Source organism: Galeopterus variegatus, unplaced genomic scaffold (genome assembly GCF_000696425.1).
Source record: "Galeopterus variegatus unplaced genomic scaffold, G_variegatus-3.0.2 Scaffold1119, whole genome shotgun sequence".
NCBI lineage: Eukaryota > Metazoa > Chordata > Mammalia > Dermoptera > Cynocephalidae > Galeopterus > Galeopterus variegatus.
The window spans coordinates 245,539-268,301 of NW_007727230.1; the positions used below are offsets into that span (position 1 = coordinate 245,539).

General features: G+C 38.3%; 1 protein-coding gene across 1 annotated transcript in view; it reads left to right on the top strand.

Annotated features, from left to right (window-relative positions):
• Positions 1-22,763, top strand: part of KMT2A (lysine (K)-specific methyltransferase 2A) — an 82,801-nt gene that overhangs the window by 12,264 nt on the left and 47,774 nt on the right. The window contains exons 4-5 of the mRNA XM_008574936.1: positions 15,873-15,942; positions 18,750-21,400. Of these exons, the coding sequence (XP_008573158.1) occupies positions 15,873-15,942; positions 18,750-21,400 (2,721 nt within the window). The remainder of the gene's footprint in view (positions 1-15,872; positions 15,943-18,749; positions 21,401-22,763) is intronic.

A 22,763-nucleotide genomic window follows, 5' to 3' on the forward strand; every position in this document is an offset into this window, starting at 1 on the left:
GACCCTTCAGGCTGTGTGGAGGGTTTGCATCACTCAGAATGAAACCATTTTAGATATGTTGGGTTGCAGAAAGCATTTCCTGTACAGTCAGAATGAAAACTTTGAATTGGGATTATTCATATAGATTAGCAAAAGTCTGGGCAGAGCTGATATTAACACCAGACAGTTTTCCTACCAACTCTTAGCTCCAAAATCTTGACTGAAGCTTTAGGAGTTTTGAAGTTAGTACTGTAATTGTATATGAATTCCTTCTTTGAGGCAAATTGATACTAGGTTTATTTAAGGTTAGTAACATATATTGAATATCTCTACATTTCATGTAATAATTGGTGTTCACTTTTAACCAGACAGTCTCATAAAATGACTAGACTTCATAGGTGAAGCTGGATTGTTGCAGAAATTCTGCAAGTGGTGGCAAAGTGAAGGGTAATTTAACTCCCTAATTATAAAATTGGGTGTCATTTGAGAAACTCTGGGAATTAGAGATAGAACAGATTCATGCTTTTCCTGTAACTTTTTTTTTTTTTTTAAGATGACCGGTAAAGGGATCTTAACCCTTGACTTGGTGTTGTCAGCACCACGCTCTCCCAAGTGAGCTAACTGGCCATACTTATATATGGATCTGAACCTGTGGCCTTGGTGTTATCAGCACCACACTCTCCCAAGTGAGCCACACGTAGGCCCCTTTTCCTGTAACTTTTTTTTTTTGTCCTTTTTGAGACCAGATGCACCGCGCTCAGCCAGTGAGCGCTGTGAGCGCACTGGTCATCCCTATATAGGATCTGAACCCGCGGGTGGGAGCGCTCCTGCGCTCCTAGCGCTGCACTCTCCCAAGTGCGCCACTGGCTCTGCCCTTCCTGTAACTTTTAATTGCTAGTCATACAAGTGTAAATTCAGAAAGCGGAGATTTGAAAGCAATGAATAATTCTCTTATGATTCTTTATTCTACTTAAGAGATTCTAGCGTTAGAGTAATAAAAAATACCAGGGACTTTTTTTTTTAAATAGGTTAATGCCACTTAATGTGGGCTTCTCAGAATGTGATGACAAACTTCCAGATATGATGTGGTAGTCAGAAGAGACCAACTGGTTTTTAAATATTAAGAACACAAAATTTCCCAACTCATATATTTGAACTCTAATTCCTAAAAAATAATGGGTCAAAATCATGTTGGCTGACTTGGTATTTTGTTGTTTTGCCAAAGGGAATGTTCACTTTTGTTGTCTCTAACTTCATGTTACTCCCTCAGAAAACTGGCTTTACAGAGAGATAACTCTTTACTTTTAGAGGGAAAGAAGTTTGGATTCCTCAGTGTTACTACAGAAGGAAAGATGCAAACTGACTTTTACACCAGGATAAGAACAACAAGCTGGAAGAGAAAACTGAAATTTTATAGTAGAAATTTGTAGTTGAATGAGGATATAGCTCAAAATGAAGTAAACTATTTAAAGTTGGCATATGGGGGACCAAAACCTCTTATAATAAAAAGAACAATCTCTGAAAATGAAGTTGGTGTGTGTTTGTGTAATTTTTCCAGCCTGTTCAAATAGATCTCATCTTTTTTTTTTTTTTTTTTTTTGTCCGTTTTGAGACGGCCGCACCACGCTCAGCTAGTGAGCGCTGTGAGCACACCGGTCATCCCTATATAGGATCCGAACCCGCTGTGGGAGAGTGCGGCGCTCCCAGCACCGCACTCTCCCGAGTGCGCCACGGGCTCGGCCTAGATCTCATCATTTTGTGGTACTTTCCTGTTAGAGAAAAATAAACTGTGATTTTGAGGATTAACTCAGTTTTCTACAGTGTATCAGTTAAGTGGGCTTATTTCTTCTACTTCAACAAGCATATAAACCAGTTTAGACTTGGAACATGAGGGGTAAGGAAGTATACCTTTATTGATTTTTTTTTTTTTAATATTCTGCAAAGTAATTTGGGGCATTGCCAAGAATCTGAATAGCTTACTATCTGAAATAGTACATTCATTTTGCTGGTTCTTTTTTTTTTTTTTTAAGACAGATGAGCTACTTTATGACTCCCTCTTTTTCTGAAGCAGGATGGGTAGAGTTCACCTGTCTCATTTGTTTAGCTGTTTTGAGCATCTTTGCTTCTTACTCTTTTTGACATGGAGTTGGGATAGGGGCTCTACCTTTCCCTCTAATTACAAAGTGGGTAGCATTTGTGTTTCTTAGGTGACAGTTGCTAGGAAGAATTGAATTAAATATTTGAAAACTGGACTTCATTCTGTGGGTAAAAATTTTACCTTCTATTGTTATTGAAACAGTGTATTATTGTCTTTGCACTCTTTAATCCTAGGTGATCTTTTTGTGTTAACATTCTCAGTATCAGGCAGAGATCATATTTGAGGCAGTTTAAATCTCTTCCTATCTGTTGTGCATTCAAACAACCACTGTTCTCTTTGGTACACCAATAACCAGAAAGAATCTGCCATTGCCTCTGCCTCTGATAATCTGTTCACAAGAGACTATGATGTCAGTTCATTAACTACATACATTTCCAGATTGGTTGAATTTCAGTAACCATCTTGGCTTAGGAAGTTTGCCACTTGATGTCTATGTATTTGGTTATACTACTTTTTGTTTATTGATTCAACAGCATTATTTTTATATTCCACTTTTGAAAGTGATCTACAGGTATCACTACATTTTCTTCTATTACAAATGATGAAAAAGTGCCTGCAAAGAGGCTCATCTTTCTTTTTTTTTTTTTTTTAAGATGGAACCTTGGGCTTGGTGTTGTCAGCACCACACTCAAGGGGATCTTAACCCTTGGGCTTGGTGTTGTCAGCACCACACTCAGCCAGTGAGCGAACCTTGGGCTTGGTGTTGTCAGCACCACACTCAGCCAGTGAGCGAACCGGCCATCCCTATATAGGATCTGAACCCATGGCCTTGGTGTTATCAGCACCGCACTCTCCTGAGTGAGCCACGGGCCGGTCCTGAGGCTCATCTTTCTAAATGGCAGTCATAAATGCAGTACTTTACAAAGTAAGAAATGAACAGAGATTGGAAAATCTAATTCATTTTTCACAGAATATCTTTTGTGTTCCAGGCAGATGACAAAGTAATGGGGCTTTAGCATTGGACAAGTCCCTTTCCTCCTGGAACTTACTGTCTAATTTTTTTTATAATAAGTTCAGTTTAAAATATAGCATGAGGGCCGGCCTGTGGCTCAGTTGGAAGAGTGTGGTGCTGATAACACCAAGGCCAAGGTTCGGATCCCTATATAGGGATGGCTGGTTAGCTCACTTGGGAGAGTGTGGTGCTGACAGCACCAAGCCAAGGGTTAAGATCCCCTTACTGGTCATCTTAGAAATAAATAAATTAATTAAAATAAAATATAGCATGAATATAAATACTAAAAGTCTAGTACTTTGCAAGATACTTGGGAAATCGGTAATTTGAAGGTTGAAGCTCTCAAAACCAATATTAACAGAATTGTCCTTAGGAGCAATTCAACTACTATTCTTCATTTACTGATTTATTGATTCTTGAAAATCAGTTATATTATACCAAATGTAATAAATGAATCATGAGATTTTAAATATTCTCAAAATATTTAATAGCTTTCCCCTTCCTGTTAAAAGGGAACTTAGGTACTACTACATCCTCTGCTGCCTTCTACAATCAAAGTGCCCCCCTCCTAACTAAGGCCACCCTTTCTATTTGAGCTCCGAATTCCATCCCCCATCATCTACTCAAGGTTGTACGTGTAGTTATCTCCTCTCTCTTCTGCTGCATCGGCAGTTTCTCTCTCACGACTGGATTGGTCCCATCATCATATAAAACTGTCTGAACATAATCCTTGTTTTAAAAAAAAAACCTTGACCTCACATCCTCTTTTAGCTGCTAACTGATTTTTTGCTCCCATTCCCAAAATGCCTTGAAAGTGCTGTGTGTAATAGCTGTTCCCACTTGCTCACTTCTCATCCTCTCCTCAACCACTCCAGTTGGGCTTTTATATCCACAACTCTACTGAAACAAGTCTTACCAAGGTCCTCAAGGACCTTTATCTTAATGGATTGAATAGATAATTCTCAGCCCTCACCTTATTAAACCTTTGGCAGCATTTGAACCAGCTGCCCACTCCTTTCTTCATATACTCTTTTCTTGGATTCTGTAACACTATACTCACCTGTGTTTTTTCTTAGCTCTGTGGTTATTAATTTTCATTTTCTGTATGGCTTCTTTCCTCTGCTTAACTTTTCTGAATGTTGGAGGCATCCAGAAGTCTACTTTTGGCTACCTTCTCTCTACACACACTTCCTAGATCCAGGCTTCATCTGTATGCTGAGGAGTACTAAATCTTTGTCTCTAACACTGACTACTACTTAGAGTTCCAGACTTGTATAATCAACTGCCTATTTGACATTTCTATTCGGACAATAATAAGAATGGCTAACATTTACTGAGTGTTTATTGTGGGCCAGGCTGAATTCTGAGCATTTCACATTTATTATCTTACCTAATCTTCATGACCCACCCTCCGAGGTGCCACCACTATCACCATTTTATAGGCAAGGAAACAGGTATACATTGAAGCATTTGGATATCTGATAGGTATCTCATACTCACCATGTCCAAAAAGTTTTGATTTTCTCCCTCAAATCTTTTGTGTTCCTGGGCTGGCCAGTTAGGTCAGTTGGTTAAGAGTGTAGTGCTGATAACACCAAAGTCCAGGGTTTGATCCCGTACTGGCCACCCCCCGCCCCAAAAAAAAAAAAAAAAAAAAAAAAAAACAACCTTTTCCATTCTCAGTCTCTGTTTCAGAATAACTCCACCATATACCCAGTTGCTCAGGCCTAAAATTTAACAGTTATTCTTGATTTTTCTCTTTTTTTATTCACGTCCCAAATCTAACCTATCAGCAAATTCTGTCTGTACTACATCCAAAATATATCCTAAATCTAATTTCCTCTCAACAACTCCACCACCAAAATCCCAGATATATCCATTATAACCTCTTGGTTGGACTACTCTCTCACCTCCTTATTAGTGTTCTTACCTCACTGAAGTGTGTTCTTCACTGAGCAACAGTGAACTCTGGTATCAAATCATATTATTTCCTCACTTTAATCCTATCAGTGTCTCCCCCGCACTGCTAGAATAAATCCAGAGTCCTTACTATGACCAACAAAACCATATGTTAGCTGGCCTATGGTCAAGCCTGCTTCTCTAGCACTATCTCTTTTTGTTCTCATTCGTTCTGCTGCTAGAGCCACTCTGGCCTTTTCCTGTCTGTCATCTGTCCTTGTTGCTGTCGCTGGGTCTTTGCACTTGCTGTCAGTCTAGAACACTACTCCATCGAGGTCTTCATGTGTCCGGCTTTTTCTCATTTAGGTCTAACCAGATTCAGCAAGTTTTTTTCTGCAAAGGGCCAGATGGTGTAGTCCAAAAGCAACCACAGACAATACATAAATGAATGAGTGTGGCTGTGTTCCGATAAAACATTGTTTATGGACACTGAAATTTGAATTTCATATAATTTTCTGTTATAATAAAGCTTTTTTTTTGGCAGCTGGCCAGTACAGGGATCGAACCCAGGACCTTGGTATTATCAGCACCACATTCAAACTAACTGAGCTAACCGGCCATCCCCAAATTTCATAAAATTTTCATGTGCACAAAATATTCTTTTGATTTTTTTTCGACCGTTTAAAAATGATAAAAACCATTTTAATTGTAGTTTGTGGACTGAACAAAAACAGGTGGTAGACCAGATTTGGTCTGTGGCCCATAGTTTGTCAATCCTTGGTAAACTATCACCTCAAAGAAGCCTTTCCTGACCACCCTAGTAAATTTAACTCCCACAGCTAACCCCCATCAATCCTTATTGTCCTGCTGTCTTTTATTTATTTATGTGTTTATTTTCTGCCTCTCCACTAGATTGTAGCCTCAGGAATTTTGTCAGTTCTTGTGTTTCTTTAGAGTCTAAAACAGTACCCAGCAATGCTCAGTAAATACTTGTTTTATGATTTAAGCCAATCACATTTGAATTATGGCTGTAGACTTTGCTATCTGGTCTCTTTTTCTCAGTCTTTTTTTCTACTTTAGTTCATTGTATATACCATTTCCAGAATAAACTTCAAACACAGTTATGCATTTTCTACATTTGAGAACTAAAGGTAGCTCCCTGCTGCTTACTGTATCAACTTTCCCCATACTGTCCTAGAATTTACAAGGTTTGGATACTTCATTGTCTTTTATCTTGGCCCTGCTGTAGATACCCCTTTTCTACCAAATCAGTTTTACTAATCTTTACATCTGATCTTCTTTTTCTTCTCATTAGTCTTAATCAGCCATTTCCCATTACCTTATTCATGATTTATTTCCTTCAGAGCCACATTCTTAAAATCTTTTGATAATCTGAAGAAATCTGTTCTGTTCCTGACCTTACAGATACACATATGCACAGCTGCCTGTGACTTCACAGAAATTTCTAAGCATACGCTTGCCTGTAAACTTTTCTGCAACTAACTCCATGTTTAGCCCCTTTCCTCCTTTCTGAAGAAAATTCCCTTCCATTGTGCTTTGTACTCATTCCCTCCTACTGCTGTCCTCACCCCCACCCACACCCCCACCCACACCCCCTTTTTTTTATTACCCTTTTGCTTTTCAGGATTTTCAGTCTCTTCTTTCCTGCTTTTGTGTTCCTCTTCAGCATATAAACATAAACATAAACATAAACATAATAATAATAATCTTCTCAAGCTGGTCTTTCCCTCCCACTGTATACGCTACCTGCCCGTTAATCACTTACCATCTGGGTCATCAGATCTACTGTTGTAGTGCTTGTGTTCAAGTTAATACTATCCTAACACACACATTACAGTGCCTCTGTTCTTTACCTCACTTCATCTCATCACGTAGGTATTTTGTCATCTTATATCATCCCAGGAAGAAGGGTGACTATGGTACAATAAGATATTTTGAGAGAGAGAGACAACATTCACATAACTTTTTATTACAGTGAATTGTTATAATTGCCCTATTTTATTTTATTTTTATTTTATAAGGCAATAGGGCAATGAAAATACCCTTTATTTTATCGCCCTATTTTTTTTTTTTTTTTAAAAAGATGACCGGTAAGGGGATCTTAACCCTTGACTTGGTGTTGTCAGCACCACGCTCACCCAGTGAGCTAACCGGCCATCCCTATATGGGATCCGAACCCGGGGCCTTGGTGTTATCAGCACCGCACTGTCCCGAGTGAGCCACGGGCCGGCCCATGAGTGAATTTTTAAAAAGTAGTCTATACTCATTTCCATTTTCCCACTTTCAAATCACATCTTAATCCACTTCAGTTTGGCTCCTCCTGCCTCTGACACTGCATTAAAATTGGCCTTGGTAATGTCACAAGTGACCTACCAACCTGCTGTACAAGTTTCAATCCTTACTCAACTTGACTACCCCTTGACATGTGTTCTTCTTTTGACTGTTTTGTACTTACCATGCATGATCTTCCTCATTGGACATTCCATTTTCAACTCCTTCCTTGGCTTCCCCTTCCTTTGTATGTTGCTGAGTGTAGATATGCCCCAGGTCTCTGCCATTGACCTGCTTTTCTTTCAGTATTCTTTCTCTGGGTGATTGTGTTTTCAGCATTCATATATTTGTTGAGTCAGGTTTGTGTCCTCCAGATCATTATATCCTATAGACAACTTGGAAAAACGTCAAATTCAAATGTCTAAAGTGATCTCCCTTCCCTCTAGTATACACCTGTCTCTTTTCTGTATTCCCAATCTTGGTAAATATCACCATAAACCTAATAAACCTAAGCCAGACAACCACAAGTCTTTATTGATTCTTCCCAGTTCCTTAACTCAATATGAAAACGTTGTCCATTTTACCCCCTAAACATCTATGGAATCTGTCCTTTTCCCTCAATCTCCATTGCTACTGCAGTCATTTTATAAATGTTCTTCCTGCCTCTGGTTTTAAAGGCAATCTCTACTTCTCCACTGCTGTCACAATCATCTTTTGAAAATCCAAATCTAATCATGCTTGTCTCCTGCCTGAAAGAGTCACTGACACACTATAGCCTTCAGGATGAGGTCCTCACTTCCTTAAAGATAAACTTCAAACTCATGGAGGCATATAAGACCTTTCATGATCTCCCTTCTGCCTTTTTTCCCCCTTGATATTTTCTTCCCCTTTCCCACATCGCCCAGGGCCTAAGCCATACAGAACTGTCTAATTTCACTCCATGCCATCTTCTTTTGTGCCTCTGTGCCTTTGTATGTGTTACTATCTCTGCCTTCTGTATATCTCCCCACTCCCCAGCTTTGTCATCCTTCAGAAGTTAGATTAAGTTTTCATCCTCTCCGTGATGGCTTTCCTGACCCTTTCTCCTTGACTGGGTTAGTTGCGTTTCTGCTGTGCTCCCATATAAATTCCTTTAGCAGGTGTATTTCTCTAGCATAGCAGTCAACACGCTGTATTCCATTAATTTACTCATCTGTTCTTGACAGACTAGAAGGTCCTTGAAGACAGAAGCTATCTTTTATCTTTTTCTTCATCCCTTAATCCAGTAATGGGCTTGCTTCTATATTTTAATGAATGAGTGAATGAATTGGTTTAGTCTGTTCTCCCAACCTGAGTGCACTCTCCCTATGCATTTTTCGAGATATTTAAACATTTTTTTAATTGACAAATGATCATTGTGGGTACAGATGCTCCTCAACTTACGATGGTGTTCCATCCCAGTAAACCCATTGTAAGTCAAAAATATCGTTAAGTTGAAAGTACATGCACTTTGGACTTAAGATATTTTCAACTTATGATGGTAAGTCAAAGAGCATACTGAATGTGTATTGCTTTCACACCGTCATGAAGTCAAAAAATTGTTAAGTCAAACTATCATGAGTCAGGGCCCATCTGTGTTTATGGGATACAATGTGATGTTTTGATCTGTGTATACATAGCAGAATGATTAGATTGAGCTACTGAACATATCCATCATCTCACCAGTTTATCTTCTTTTTGTGGTGAGAACATTAAAAATTATTCTTTTAGCAATTTATACAATATAATATACAGTACATTATTAATAAGTAGTCACCATGCAGTGCAAGATATCACTAAAACTTATTCCTGCAGTCTAACTGAAACTGTACCCTTTGATCACCATCTCCCCTTTGCCCATACTTCTGCCCCCCTCCAGCCTTTGGGAACCACCTTTCTACTGCTTCTATGACATCGACTTTTTTAGATTCTACATATAAGTGAGACCATACAGTATTTGTCTTTCTATGCTCGGCTTATTTTATTTAACATAATGTCCTCCAGTTCCATCCATGTTGTTGTGAATGGCAGAATTTCCTTTTTTAAGGCTGAATAGTATTCTAGTGTGTATACATACCACATTTTCTTTATCTGTTTATCCTCTAATGACACTTAGATCACTTCCCTATCTTGGCTATTGTGAATAATGCTGCAGTGAACATGGGAGTACAGATCTCTCTTTGACATACAGATTTCAATTCCTTTGGATATATGCCCAGAAGTGGGATTGCTGCATCATATGGTAATTCTATTTTTAGTTTTTTGAGGAATCTCCATATTTTCCAAAATGGCTGAATAATTTACATTCCCACCAAAGTAGTATGCAAGAGTTTCTTTTCTCCACATCCTCACCAACACTTGGTATCATTTGTCTTTTTGATAATAGCCATTCTAACAGGTGTGAGGTGATATCTCATTGTAGGTTAAATTTGCTCCCTATGCATTCTTAAAAGTAAGAATCATATTGTCTAATTCTCTGTAGTCCACCATTATTTCCTACTACAGTTCTGTTACCACAGTAGGTATTTAATGTTTTTTTTTTTTTTTTTTTACAAAGATGACCGGTAAGGGGATCTCAACCCTTGGCTTGGTGTTGTCAGCACCACGCTCACTGAGTGAGTGAACCGGCCATCCCTATATGGGATCCGAACCCGGGGCCTTGGTGTTATCAGCACCGCACTCTCCCGAGTGAGCCACGGGCCGGCCCTATTTAAAGTTTTTTAAACACTTGGTATGACGGGTCTTCAAAAAATTCATGGAAGTATTTGTATTATCTCTTAATTCCATTTTTTCACAAACTTTTTGAAGTACCGTTGGATATTGCATTCCTTTATTTTCATTTTACAAACTTTCATTGAGTGCCAAATTTGTGTCACATAAGAGGAATACAAAAATGAATAAGGAAACTGTCCCAATCCTCATAGAGTGCATGCTCTAGGGAAGGAAACAAATGTGTAAATATATTTTTAAAAATCCCTTCTGCTAATTAAATACTAATAATTGTGTGTGCATGTCTTTAAAATGCAGCATCAAGACCTTGGTATTTTAGAGCTTGTAGCAGTAGACACAGAGGGAATTGTGCCAGCAGAAGTGATAGCTAACTGGAATAAATTGCCATAGGGGAAGTGTTACTCTTTTTTAAACTATAGCTGCCAAGATGCACAATTTGCTTCCTGGTTGTTTCTTCAACTTCAGTTGTTCTTAGTAATTCTCTTAGTTCTCCTGTGGACTTCTCATCTGATGGAACCATATATGATGATACCAAAAATTAGGAACCTTCAAGAAAAAAAAAGGATTTCAAAAAATGAATGCCTCAGGAATGATTGTGATACTGTCTGTGATTATTGATGTTATTTTCAATTGATTCATTGAAATTAATTTTGTAATTGAAAGGATTCGATTTTTCAAACTCTTGAGGTGAGGGCCCGCCCGTGGCTCACTCAGGAGAGTGCAGTGCTGATAACACCAAGGCCAGGGGTTCGGATCCCATATAGGGATGGCCGGTTGGCTCACTGGGTGAGCGTGGTGCTGACAACACCAAGTCAAGGGTTAAGATCCCCTTACCGGTCATCTTTTAAAAAAAAAAAAAGAAAGAAAGAAAAGAAGGTTGAAATTGTGTATCTGCTTGTCTTTGCCTTAGATACTTCTTGGGAGTAGAATCATGGCTTACTCAGCTTTGCATCTGGAACATACAGCCCTGGGACAATGTATAATTGTTTTTTGAATGAACAAGAAAATGAAACATTGCTTTGTTTGAAAAGTTGTCCTGGTAGTACATAATTCCTTGAAATACAGAATTTCATGTATTTTTCTATAATGTCTTCATTATGTTTTATATGTAAACAATATTATCTGTAATCCTTATTTTGGGTTTAGTTAGGTTCTCTTGCGGGAAAAAATATTCCTATCACTTTATCGCTTACAAATATAACTAGCCACTAAAGAATTAACATTTTACTACTAAAATAAAAATCCTAAATGTTAAGTTAGTTTATGAGTAAAGTGAATTTACCAGTAGAGCTATGCTTGGAAGTTCTAAAATAACTGGTTAGCCTAGGGTTAGGGGTAACAGTAATAAAGAAATTCTACATGTTTATTATTTTTACAACTAGATTTAACTTAGGAAGTGACATTAAGTAGCCTAATTTGCTGTCTTTTTTTTTTTTTTTTTTACTGACCGGTAATGGGATCTCAACCCTCAGTGTCGCACCCGTACCGGGGACCGGCAACGGGATCGCAACCCTCGGTGTTGTGCCTGCACCGCGCTCAGCTATTGAGCGGGAACCGGTCTCCACATGGGATCCGAACCCTTGGCGGGAGCGCCGTTGCACTCCCAAGCGGCGCACTCTCCAGTGTGCCACCAGGCCAGCCCCTAATTTGCTGTCTTATTCACTGGAACCCAAATATGATTTAACAGAATTTTACAGTGCTCAACTTGACATGGGTATTTTTCTATCTTTGGAGGTAAGAAAATGTTGAAATTTTGGCTATCTGGTCTCTGAGGACATCATTGTATGGAAGGAATAGTTTTCATGGCTGTTGCCTATACTCTGTCCTGGAATGCTGTGCTCATCAGAGAAGGTCAGGTTGAAAGGAAAATTATGAATGGCTGTCTGGGCTCAGTTCCCAAGAGTCCTTGGTCATGTATAGCATGATGTCTTCCTGTACCCTCTCTCTTTAGGGCTGTCTCAGGCTTATGATGCCACAGTGCCAAACATGGATTTAAGTGCAGCTCCTTTTGTTGTCTTTTTTGTAGACGTATTGCCTTAGTCACTTGATTTTGGCAAGTCTAAATCCTTGGGAAGCCAGCACTGCTACCTTGCTTACATCCTCTAGGGACCCCCACATGTTTAAAGGGGGTGGTGGGGCTTGCCAGTTAGTTCACTTAGAGCATGGTGCTGATAACACCAAGGTCAAGTGTCTGGATCCCCATACCATCCAGACCCTCCTCCACCCCTTTTTGGGGGAGGGTAATGGAGCAAGATGAGAAAATGCAGCTGATGATAGCGTAGTGTATGCAACTCAAAGGACTTTTTTTGCAGCACCCTCTTGTAGCATTTTTCCCCAGTGCTTACTTAACTTGGCTTTTCTTAGATTTTTTTAGGGCTCTTACAAAGAATTGGAAGTTCAGAGTTAGAAGACGAGAGCTCTTTAACACAACAATGACAGCTTTTGTTTTTGGCCAAGTTTTCGGATGCTTTAAACAATGAGTACTTATTTTTTAAAAGCATGCTTCAAAAAATCAACCTGTATTTCAAGTGAAAAGAAAATTCTTGGGTAGAAGTATAGTCCTTTTTGACTACTCGTTCTTTTCTTTCTTTATTCCATCTACAAGACCAGAAGAAAAACAAACTAATGCTTCCTGTCATTTTAGAAAGTATGTGGAAACTTGAAATATTGGCAGTTAAATTACAATTTGACAGCTCAGTGGTTGTTTTGGAGCATACTGCAGTTAGGATTATATAGCTAAATTTGTAAACATTTAAAATATAGAAAAGTGACCCACTAAATTTGCTGATAATGAATATAGCAGTGTAGATCTCTTATACTGATCTCTTATAATTCAGTTAAAGATTTATAATCTTCATTACCTCACCTGTGTGTTACTTTACCTGTTGGCTACTGTGTGGATAATGCCTGAACTGTCTGTCATTGCAGCACTTAGTTAAAATTCATGCATTAACCAATGTAGTTCCTTGGTAAATGTTGGGAAATTCCTAGATGTCTTCGTGAAATACATAAATTAGGAGATTGTTCCATGAGGATAATGCAGGAAAAGAATGAATTAATCAGAAACTTGAAGGATCTGGAAATGGTCATCATGTTACTATAATAGCAACTGAAAGAATAGCAATTTCTGTGCTGTAGATGGTTGATTTGATTCCTTTCAATATTACTTATGGTTTTAACTTGTAACTATTATGGTAGGAAGATTACTGTACACCCAATTTAGATACATAGGTTCTTTGTAGCTAACTGTATGATCTTGGGTGAGTCATTTGGCCTCTCAGAACTTCAGTTTCTTCAACCACAGCACTAATAAGAACCACTATATGTATGTTGCCTTATAGTTTTCAAAGAGATGATACATAAATTTTTTCATTTACTCCTTACAGTGCTCCAATAAATAAAGAAATTGAGAGATAAAGATAGTAAGTGGTTTGTCTAAGATCACATAGCCTGAGAGGGCCAGAACTGAGACTTAAATCAGCCCTTCTCTCCCCATATCCACTGCTCTCCTCCCTGATATCACATGCAGACAAATGAGAGTATTGGGCTGGCCCCTCTAACATCCTAAGGTTTTTTTTTTTTTTTTTTTTTTTTTTTTTGCAGCTGTCAGGTAGGAGGATCCAAACCCCTTGACCTTTGTGTTATAACAGCACACTCTTAACCAACTGAGCTAACCAGCCAGCCCTGGTTTTTTTTTTTTAGCAGCATTTTTTCCATTGCCTACTTTATTTGTCTGCTTTTTTCCTCAAAATACCTTTTAGGGTCACTATTTTAAATGTCTTTTTTTCCTGCCTGAAAGTACATTTGTAAAGTTAATGCTATGGAATTTCCATTATTGTGATAAGATTTTGGATTACTTGAGCTCTTATGAGTTTTGGCTTTTTTGGTAATGTTGTAGCCTGAAAATCATTCTAGAAATTTATTTGGGATTAAGTTCCTCATGTCCTAGGTTATGTCCTAACTTGTTTTAAGATAAAGAGAGAGAATTTTTCTTATTCACGAATGGTGTTTACAATTAGAATTTAAATTTTTTAAAGTAAAAATAATTTAGGAATTTTCCTTTCATATAGTGATGAAAGAAGAAACTGTAAAAAGTACTTTAGTATGTATTCCTTAAATTTAGGTTTAACACATTCTTAGAATTGTAATACTTTTTCAAGTAAATCTGTTTAAAGAAGAGAATTTCAGCTTTTTATTTATTTATTTTATTTTTTATTTTCCTTTTTGTCTTTTTTCGTGACCGGCAACGGATCGCAACCCTCAGTGTTGCGCCCGTACCGGACCGGGACCGGCAACGGGATCGCAACCCTTGGTGCTGCGCCAGCACCTCGAGCGGCTGGTCTGTATGTGGGATCTGAACCCTCGGCGGGAGCGCCGCCACGCTCCCAAGCAGCGCACTGTAGCAGTGCGCCACCAGGCCGGCCCTGAATTTCATCTTTTTAAAAAAATAGTTTAGTATTTTAATTTTAGCAATCTCAGGGCAAAAACCTTTTGAGCTTCTAATAAGAACTGTCTCAAAAAAAAGTTAAAAAAACCCCAAAAAACTGTCTCTCAGTTGCATAGTATACAAATCTCAGTTGCATAGTATACAAAGGCTCGGCCCCAAATGTTTTTCTCCACAAAAGTGTGTAAATTTAAGGGATAAATCTGCTAATTTGTCTAAAAAATTACATGTATCTTTTAATATATTCCCGGCTGAAAAGTGGTTAAACAGATTAGCACCTGACTTAAAGCTATTAAGCTAACTGGGGAAACAACTCTTCAGCAGAAAATTCACCAGTGTTGTCCACGTACATATGATCTTAGCTCCTGAGAGGAAAATTGGGGGACTTTAATCATTAGAACTTGGTTTGGGACTTATCAGTATAATTTGGATGTTCAAGAAAGTCTGCCCTTTATTCCTTATTTTGTTCTCGTTTTATATGGATTTTCTTTCTGGAATCTGAAATTCTATCTCTCTGTGTCTCTCTCTCTGGAAAGGATTCTCTCAGTCAGTGAATTTCTATTAATTGGTTTGTTTAAATAGATGATCTTTCTTGAGAACTTGTTCAAAATAGGTTAAATGAATCCATAGAGGTTTTTTGGGTTTTTTTAAGGGTAGGTTTAAGCTTAGAAGTAAGGAGAAAGTTTTGCTTTTTGTCTTTTTCAAGAATAACTGAAAATAAGATTTCCCTAGGTTATTAGTGAAAGGATTTTACCCTGTATGTGGTCAATTCATGATCCCTTTCACAAATGCTGCTGCCCACCATTAAGTCTCTTATCACAGGGCATTTAAAGTGATGCCATAAAATGCGTGTTGAGAATCTGTGGATCTCAAATGTACAGAAATCACATCTAAATGTCAATTCCTGAGTTAAGGAACTGACGATTATGGCACTTTCAGTCTCTATTAATATTTAGTAGGCAAGAGATTATTATATTACTTATTCCTTATGTGTCTGTAGACTCAAATATTTGTTGAAAAGCATTTGTTTGTTTTATTGGGGCTGTATATTTCTGCCATTGTACTGATTTGCTTACGTGAAACAAAGCTGTCCTTTAATTGTTTTGGGCTGTATCTATAGTTTGAAATTTAGGACTATCACCTGTGTACTATGCACCAAAGATAACATTTCAATGCATTGTTCAGTTACTACACAGCTCCTATTTGTCTGTAATGAAGCTGTATGGCTGGGTACATTTATTTCAATATTAGTTATTTTATAATATCCATTTGAATGATGATGATTAATATATAGAAGCTAATTTTTCAAATTCATTCATGTCTCCTCTGGGCATTTCTTTGGGATATGTTTGCATTCATGTTTTTGCTTCTGATTTTAAAATAATTTTCCTTTGTTGTAGGATGAGCAGTTCTTAGGTTTTGGCTCAGATGAAGAAGTCAGAGTGCGAAGTCCCACAAGGTCTCCTTCAGGTATGGCCAATTAAGCATGGGGGCAGTGCCTTTAAATTTTGTTTATTACAGGGCCGGCCCGTGGCTCACTCGGGAGAGTGCGGTGCTGCTAACACCAAGGCCATGGGTTCGGATCCTATATAGGGATGGCCAGTTCGCTCACTGGCTGAGCGTGGTGCTGACAACACTGTGCTGAGGGTTAAGATCCCCTTACCAGTCATCTTTTTAAAAAATTTTTTGTTTATTAGGAGATTGTGGCTTCCCCTTGCTTTCTTTACATGTAAAGGGTAATCTACAATTACTGGGGGTAGGAAATGGCTTATGAACTAGACTTCTTTAAGGGACTCCTCTGTCAGGCCATATTTGGTTTATTCTTTATGCTTCTCTCTGGGAACTACTTGGGGCATGGAAGGTGGTTTCCAGAGAATGACTGTGAAACCTGGTAGGCAAATTGAACGTTACCTACTTAAGAGCATCCTCAGATTTACACATTTTATATTATATGATAAGTATATATGCCTTTGGGAATAATTTGGCCACTATTTTTTACAGGTGAAATTTGGTTTACTATTGTGATAGAACTGAAAATGAAATATTGGCACTCTATGAAACTGTTACCTTATCCTTGAAAGGCTGTATTAAAATAAAGAAAATAAAAATGATATGGGTGTTTCCATTTATTAATAATATTTTTTGTTATTCTTACCAACAAAATATCTAGAATATCTTAAAATTCTAGACTTACAAACAATTTCCTAAGAGAAGATCCTCAGTGGAAATAACATTTAATGGCTTGCAGAATCTAATTCTATATAGGAGAGGGCTATAGATCTTTTGATGGAAAGTACATCTGTGTTGCCATTCAATTTCGTGTGTGTTTTTCTTTGGTTTTATGTGGATAGACAACTTAGTTAAATATGGTATTGTTAGCTGTTTTTGCTCTTTAACATTGACTTAATTTGTGATGTTTGTTAACATTTGGGTCTCATTTAAGAGTCATCATGTGTTATATAGTAACCTAATTCAAACGTCCAAGTTGACAATTTTTCTTTTCCCAAATGGTGGTGGTATTGCCATTCTAGTTGGGAGGAGTTAGCCAGTAGTGTCTCAGTATCTGTGGTCTTTAGACAATAGCAATATTCTCTTTAAGATGTGATGAAACCTTAAAATTTCATGTAGAAAAGGAACTTTAAGGATCATCTGGTCTAACCTTTCATTTATAGATGACAAAATGAAGCCCAGAAAATATGTGATGAGCAGTTATTTATAACCGATTTCCGAGTTCTTTGGGTGTTTTGTATATTAGGGAGTTCGCAGCAGTGCTGGGACTTTTTATTTCTGCTTTTTCTCCTTGTTTTCCAAAAGCTTCTTTTAAAAGTAGGATTGAAGAGGTTTTCAGAATCGATAAAGCCCTCTGAGTGACAGGTTCAAGTCTATAACAATGATAAGGAATCTTGTGATGTACTTATGGGTAGGAGTTTTATTTCACAACTCTTATGGTTTCCTCTTACCTTTTTTCTTGGCTGTCAGTTTGCCTTAAATATTGTCTTGGTTTTTTTTTTTTTTAAACCATCTTGATATGCTTCATTATTTAAGAAATTAAATGTAATTTCTCTGCTGTCTCTTTGTCCATTACTTTTTTTGTAATTAGCTTATATTAAGAATGTATTTGTAAATCCTTGATCTGTTAAGAGAAGTCTCATAAGTTAATTGGTGAGGAATGCACTTATATTTAGAAAGCTCAACAATAAGACCTTTGTTGATTTCTGTTCTATTAGAAAGTGATTCCATTGTAAAATGTTCATCATAATGGTGTAAATCTTTTTTGGTGCCTCTTAGGGGGAACTTTAGTCTCTGAAGAATGTTGTCATATAAAACATTTGAAAAGTCAAGAGGGAAGAGGAGATTGATTGACTAGGGAACTCTTAATACATTTCTAAAATACAGGTTTATACGGAGTATTTTAGAAACAGTCTTGTTTTGTTAAATCTCTTGATAAGTAGCAAATTGAGCTGATTTATAAGATGAAAAAATCTTTTTATTTAGAATAGAATAAATCTGATTTAATAAATTGTCGGTTTGCTCTTGACATCAGTTAAGGTTAACCGTTTTGTGACTTGAGACTAACTAGTTCAATCAACTTCTAGGTAGGGGAGTAGATTAATGGACACATCATCATGTCACTTCATTGATTAGCTCACTTGCCACTGAGTTCAGTGATGTTATTCTGATGAATGAATATTTTTCTATTCAATAAAACTTTCTTAGTTTACTTAAACAAAAGAGATTGAAAATATAGGATTGCTGAGCTGTCCAAAGAGCCTTTTCCTGTGGAATTGGTATGTTGTTGATTGAAGAGCACCTTGTTCAAATTTATTCAAAGCCAAAATTCTGAATTGAAAAGACAGGATGACTTACTAGAAGCATGTTCTTGAATGTTAATATTAGTGGCTAGGATATGGAAAGGTAGTACGAACCTTTGTTTTCTTTTTACAGTTCTTTTGAATTCAGAAAAAACTTCTTGCTCATCTAAACTTGTAGGAAAATCAATTTTATAGATTATTTGTTCAATTGAAAAACCTCTTATCTTGATTTTTCTATCAAAAAAAGTAATGAAATGTTCTTTTAGGTAGAATGTTATTTACTTGATTTCTTTGAAGCAAATTTTTGGTGAAAAGAAACTAAGCACAATTAAGATATTTTATTGACTCATTAGACCCAAGTTGAGTCCAGTACAAAATGGCCTGTGCTAAATTATATTCAGCTTAGTTAAGACCTGAACTACACAGCTAAATATATGCTCTTCATTGTTTAATTTCTATACACAGTTAAAACTAGTCCTCGAAAACCTCGTGGGAGACCTAGAAGTGGCTCTGACCGAAATTCAGCTATCCTCTCAGATCCATCTGTGTTTTCCCCTCTAAATAAATCAGAGACCAAATCTGGAGATAAGATCAAGAAGAAAGATTCTAAAAGTATAGAAAAGAAGAGAGGAAGACCTCCCACCTTCCCTGGAGTAAAAATCAAAATAACACATGGAAAGGACATTTCAGAGTTACCAAAGGGAAACAAAGAAGATAGCCTGAAAAAAATTAAACGGACACCTTCTGCTACGTTTCAGCAAGCCACAAAGATTAAAAAATTAAGAGCAGGTAAACTCTCTCCTCTCAAGTCTAAGTTTAAGACAGGGAAGCTTCAAATAGGAAGGAAGGGGGTACAGATTGTACGACGGCGAGGAAGGCCCCCATCAACAGAAAGGATAAAGACCCCTTCGGGTCTCCTCATTAATTCGGAACTGGAAAAGCCCCAGAAGGTCCGGAAAGACAAGGAAGGAACACCTCCACTCACAAAGGAAGATAAGACAGTTGTCAGACAAAGCCCTCGAAGGATTAAGCCAGTTAGGATTATTCCTTCTTCTAAAAGGACAGATGCAACAATTGCTAAGCAACTCTTGCAGAGGGCAAAAAAGGGGGCTCAAAAGAAAATTGAAAAAGAAGCAGCTCAGCTGCAAGGAAGAAAGGTGAAGACACAGGTCAAAAATATTCGACAGTTCATCATGCCTGTTGTCAGTGCTATCTCCTCACGGATCATTAAAACCCCTCGGCGGTTTATAGAGGATGAGGATTATGACCCTCCAATTAAAATTGCCCGACTAGAGTCTACACCGAATAGTAGATTCAGTGCCACATCCTGTGGATCTTCTGAAAAATCAAGTGCAGCTTCTCAGCACTCCTCTCAAATGTCTTCAGACTCCTCCCGATCTAGTAGCCCCAGTGTTGATACCTCCACAGATTCTCAGGCCTCTGAGGAGATTCAGGTACTTCCTGAAGAGCGGAGCGATACCCCTGAAGTTCATACTCCACTGCCTATGTCCCAGTCCCCAGAAACCGAGAGTAATGATAGGAGAAGCAGACGGTATTCCGTGTCGGAGAGAAGTTTTGGATCTAGAGCAACTAAAAAATTATCAACTCTACAAAGTGCCCCCCAGCAGCAGGCCTCCTCCTCTCCACCTCCTCCTCTGCTCACTCCACCCCCACCATTGCAGCCAGCCTCCAGTATCTCTGACCACACACCTTGGCTTATGCCTCCAACAATCCCCTTAGCATCACCATTTTTGCCTGCTTCTGCAGCTCCCATGCAAGGGAAGCGAAAATCTATTTTGCGAGAACCAACGTTTAAGTGGACTTCTTTAAAACATTCTAGGTCAGAGTCACAATACTTTTCCTCAGCCAAGTATGCCAAAGAAGGTCTCATTCGCAAACCAATATTTGATAATTTCCGACCTCCTCCGCTAACTCCCGAGGATGTTGGCTTCGCGTCTGGTTTTTCTACATCTGGTACTGCTGCTTCAGCCCGATTGTTTTCACCACTCCATTCTGGAACGAGGTTTGATATGCACAAAAGGAGCCCTCTTCTGAGAGCTCCAAGATTTACTCCAAGTGAGGCTCACTCTAGAATATTTGAGTCTGTAACCTTGCCTAGTAATCGAACTTCTGCAGGAACATCTTCAGGAGTATCTAATAGAAAAAGGAAAAGAAAAGTGTTTAGTCCTATTCGATCTGAACCAAGATCTCCTTCTCACTCCATGAGGACAAGAAGTGGAAGGCTTAGTACTTCTGAGCTATCACCTCTCACTCCTCCATCTTCTGTCTCTTCCTCGTTAAGCATTTCTGTTAGTCCTCTTGCCACTAGTGCCTTAAACCCAACTTTTACTTTTCCTTCTCACTCCCTGACTCAATCTGGGGAATCTGCAGAGAAAAATCAGAGACCAAGGAAGCAGACTAGTGCTCCAGCAGAGCCATTTTCATCAAGTAGTCCCACTCCTCTCTTTCCTTGGTTTACCCCAGGCTCTCAGACTGAAAGAGGGAGAAATAAAGACAAGGCCCCTGAGGAGCTGTCCAAAGATCGAGATGCTGACAAGAGCGTGGAGAAGGACAAGAGTAGAGAGAGAGACCGGGAGAGAGAGAAAGAGAATAAGCGGGAGTCAAGGAAAGAGAAAAGGAAAAAGGGATCAGAAATTCAGAGTAGTTCTGCTTTGTATCCTGTGGGTAGGGTTTCCAAAGAGAAGGTTGTTGGTGAAGATGTTGCCACTTCATCTTCTGCCAAAAAAGCAACAGGGCGGAAGAAGTCTTCATCACTTGATTCTGGGACTGATATTTCTTCTGTGACTCTTGGGGATACAACAGCTGTCAAAACCAAAATACTTATAAAGAAAGGGAGAGGAAATCTGGAAAAAACCAACTTGGACCTCGGCCCAACTGCCCCATCCCTGGAGAAGGAGAAAACCCTCTGCCTTTCCACTCCTTCATCTAGCACTGTTAAACATTCCACTTCCTCCATAGGCTCCATGTTGGCTCAGGCAGACAAGCTTCCAATGACTGACAAGAGGGTTGCCAGCCTCCTAAAAAAGGCCAAAGCCCAGCTCTGCAAGATTGAGAAGAGTAAGAGTCTTAAACAAACTGACCAGCCCAAAGCACAGGTACTCCTTTCCACCTTGCCTGTTAAAACCAAGAATTTATCGAGCCCCTTCTATGGGCAGATTTTAAACTGTTTTGGTTACCCCAGTTAGGAGAATCAGGAAAAGTGTGGGGGAGGTGGTGGTATTTACAATGGTCCTTCAAGGACCAAAAGGATTCCAATAGGTGGAAAATAGCAGGAAATAACATTCTAAGTAGAGGGAACAGTGTGAGTAGAGATGGAAAAGTATGAAATGTATTTGAGGAACAGTGGATAGCTGCATTGGCACATGTGGGAAAGTGGTGGATTAAGGCTGAAAGCTAGGTTGGGACCATACTACTGAGAATGCTGAGTTGTTTGTACTTCATGGGTTTGGAGTCATGGAATCTGTGGCTTGATTTTGAAGGTGCATTTTTATAGTCACATTGTTTTACAATCTCTGATAGAATAGAAAACTGGAGGGGAGCATTACCTTTGAGTAGTGAGTGATTAGAGCAGTAGGTAATATAACCTTAAGGGGAACACAAAAGCTGTAGGATTCAGTTAGTTAAAATGATGCCAAACAAATTTTTACATAGAACAGTGGGTTTTTTGTTAGTTTTTTTTTTTTCTTTTTTTTTTTCCTTCTTTTTTTATGAAGGGAGGTAGGCATTAAGTTAGTTAAAATGATGCCAAACAAATTTTTACATAGAACAGTGGGTTTTTTGTTAGTTTTTTGTTTTTTCTTTTTTTTTTTTCCTTCTTTTTTTATGAAGGGAGGTAGGCATTAGCCTTTTCTGAGAAAACTTGCTGATCTTAGGTTCTTTTAAAAAATATTGTCATGTAGTAGATGCATATTTATGCCCACATATCAAGTGAGGTGGCCGCAGACTTAGATTTTTAATGTCATTCAGCCCATGGCCAGATTTACATTTAGTGAGTCTGCCAGTTGAGAGTTCTAGCAGGAATATGAGGGGACTTATTTTTGACAGCATGTTGGATGTTTTTTGGCTAGCCTTCTAGTGATAAGAGCAGTGGCTCTTTAAAATATGAAATGTTTCTGTTTGGTGCCACGGCCTTTTATACTTACATTTACAGGCTATTTCCCCCCTACTTCTCTGTTGATCAAGGAAATACAAGAAATAGTCTGTGGTTAAATAAGCCCTATTTACATTAGACTGAACTTTTTGGTAATATAGACTGGTAGCTTGAATTTTGAGGGGGATTTTAAAGAAGTAGTTTAATTGAGAATAGAAGCTTAGTTGATTTCTTTTTTTTTAGAGGCCTTTTTTTGCTACCAATTTTAGGATGCAGAAATAGTTGACTTCTGTATGTTGATATGGCTTATCAGCTGGGACTAACTAGAGTTGTATGTTTTGATTCTAGATCATTTTCAACATGTATAG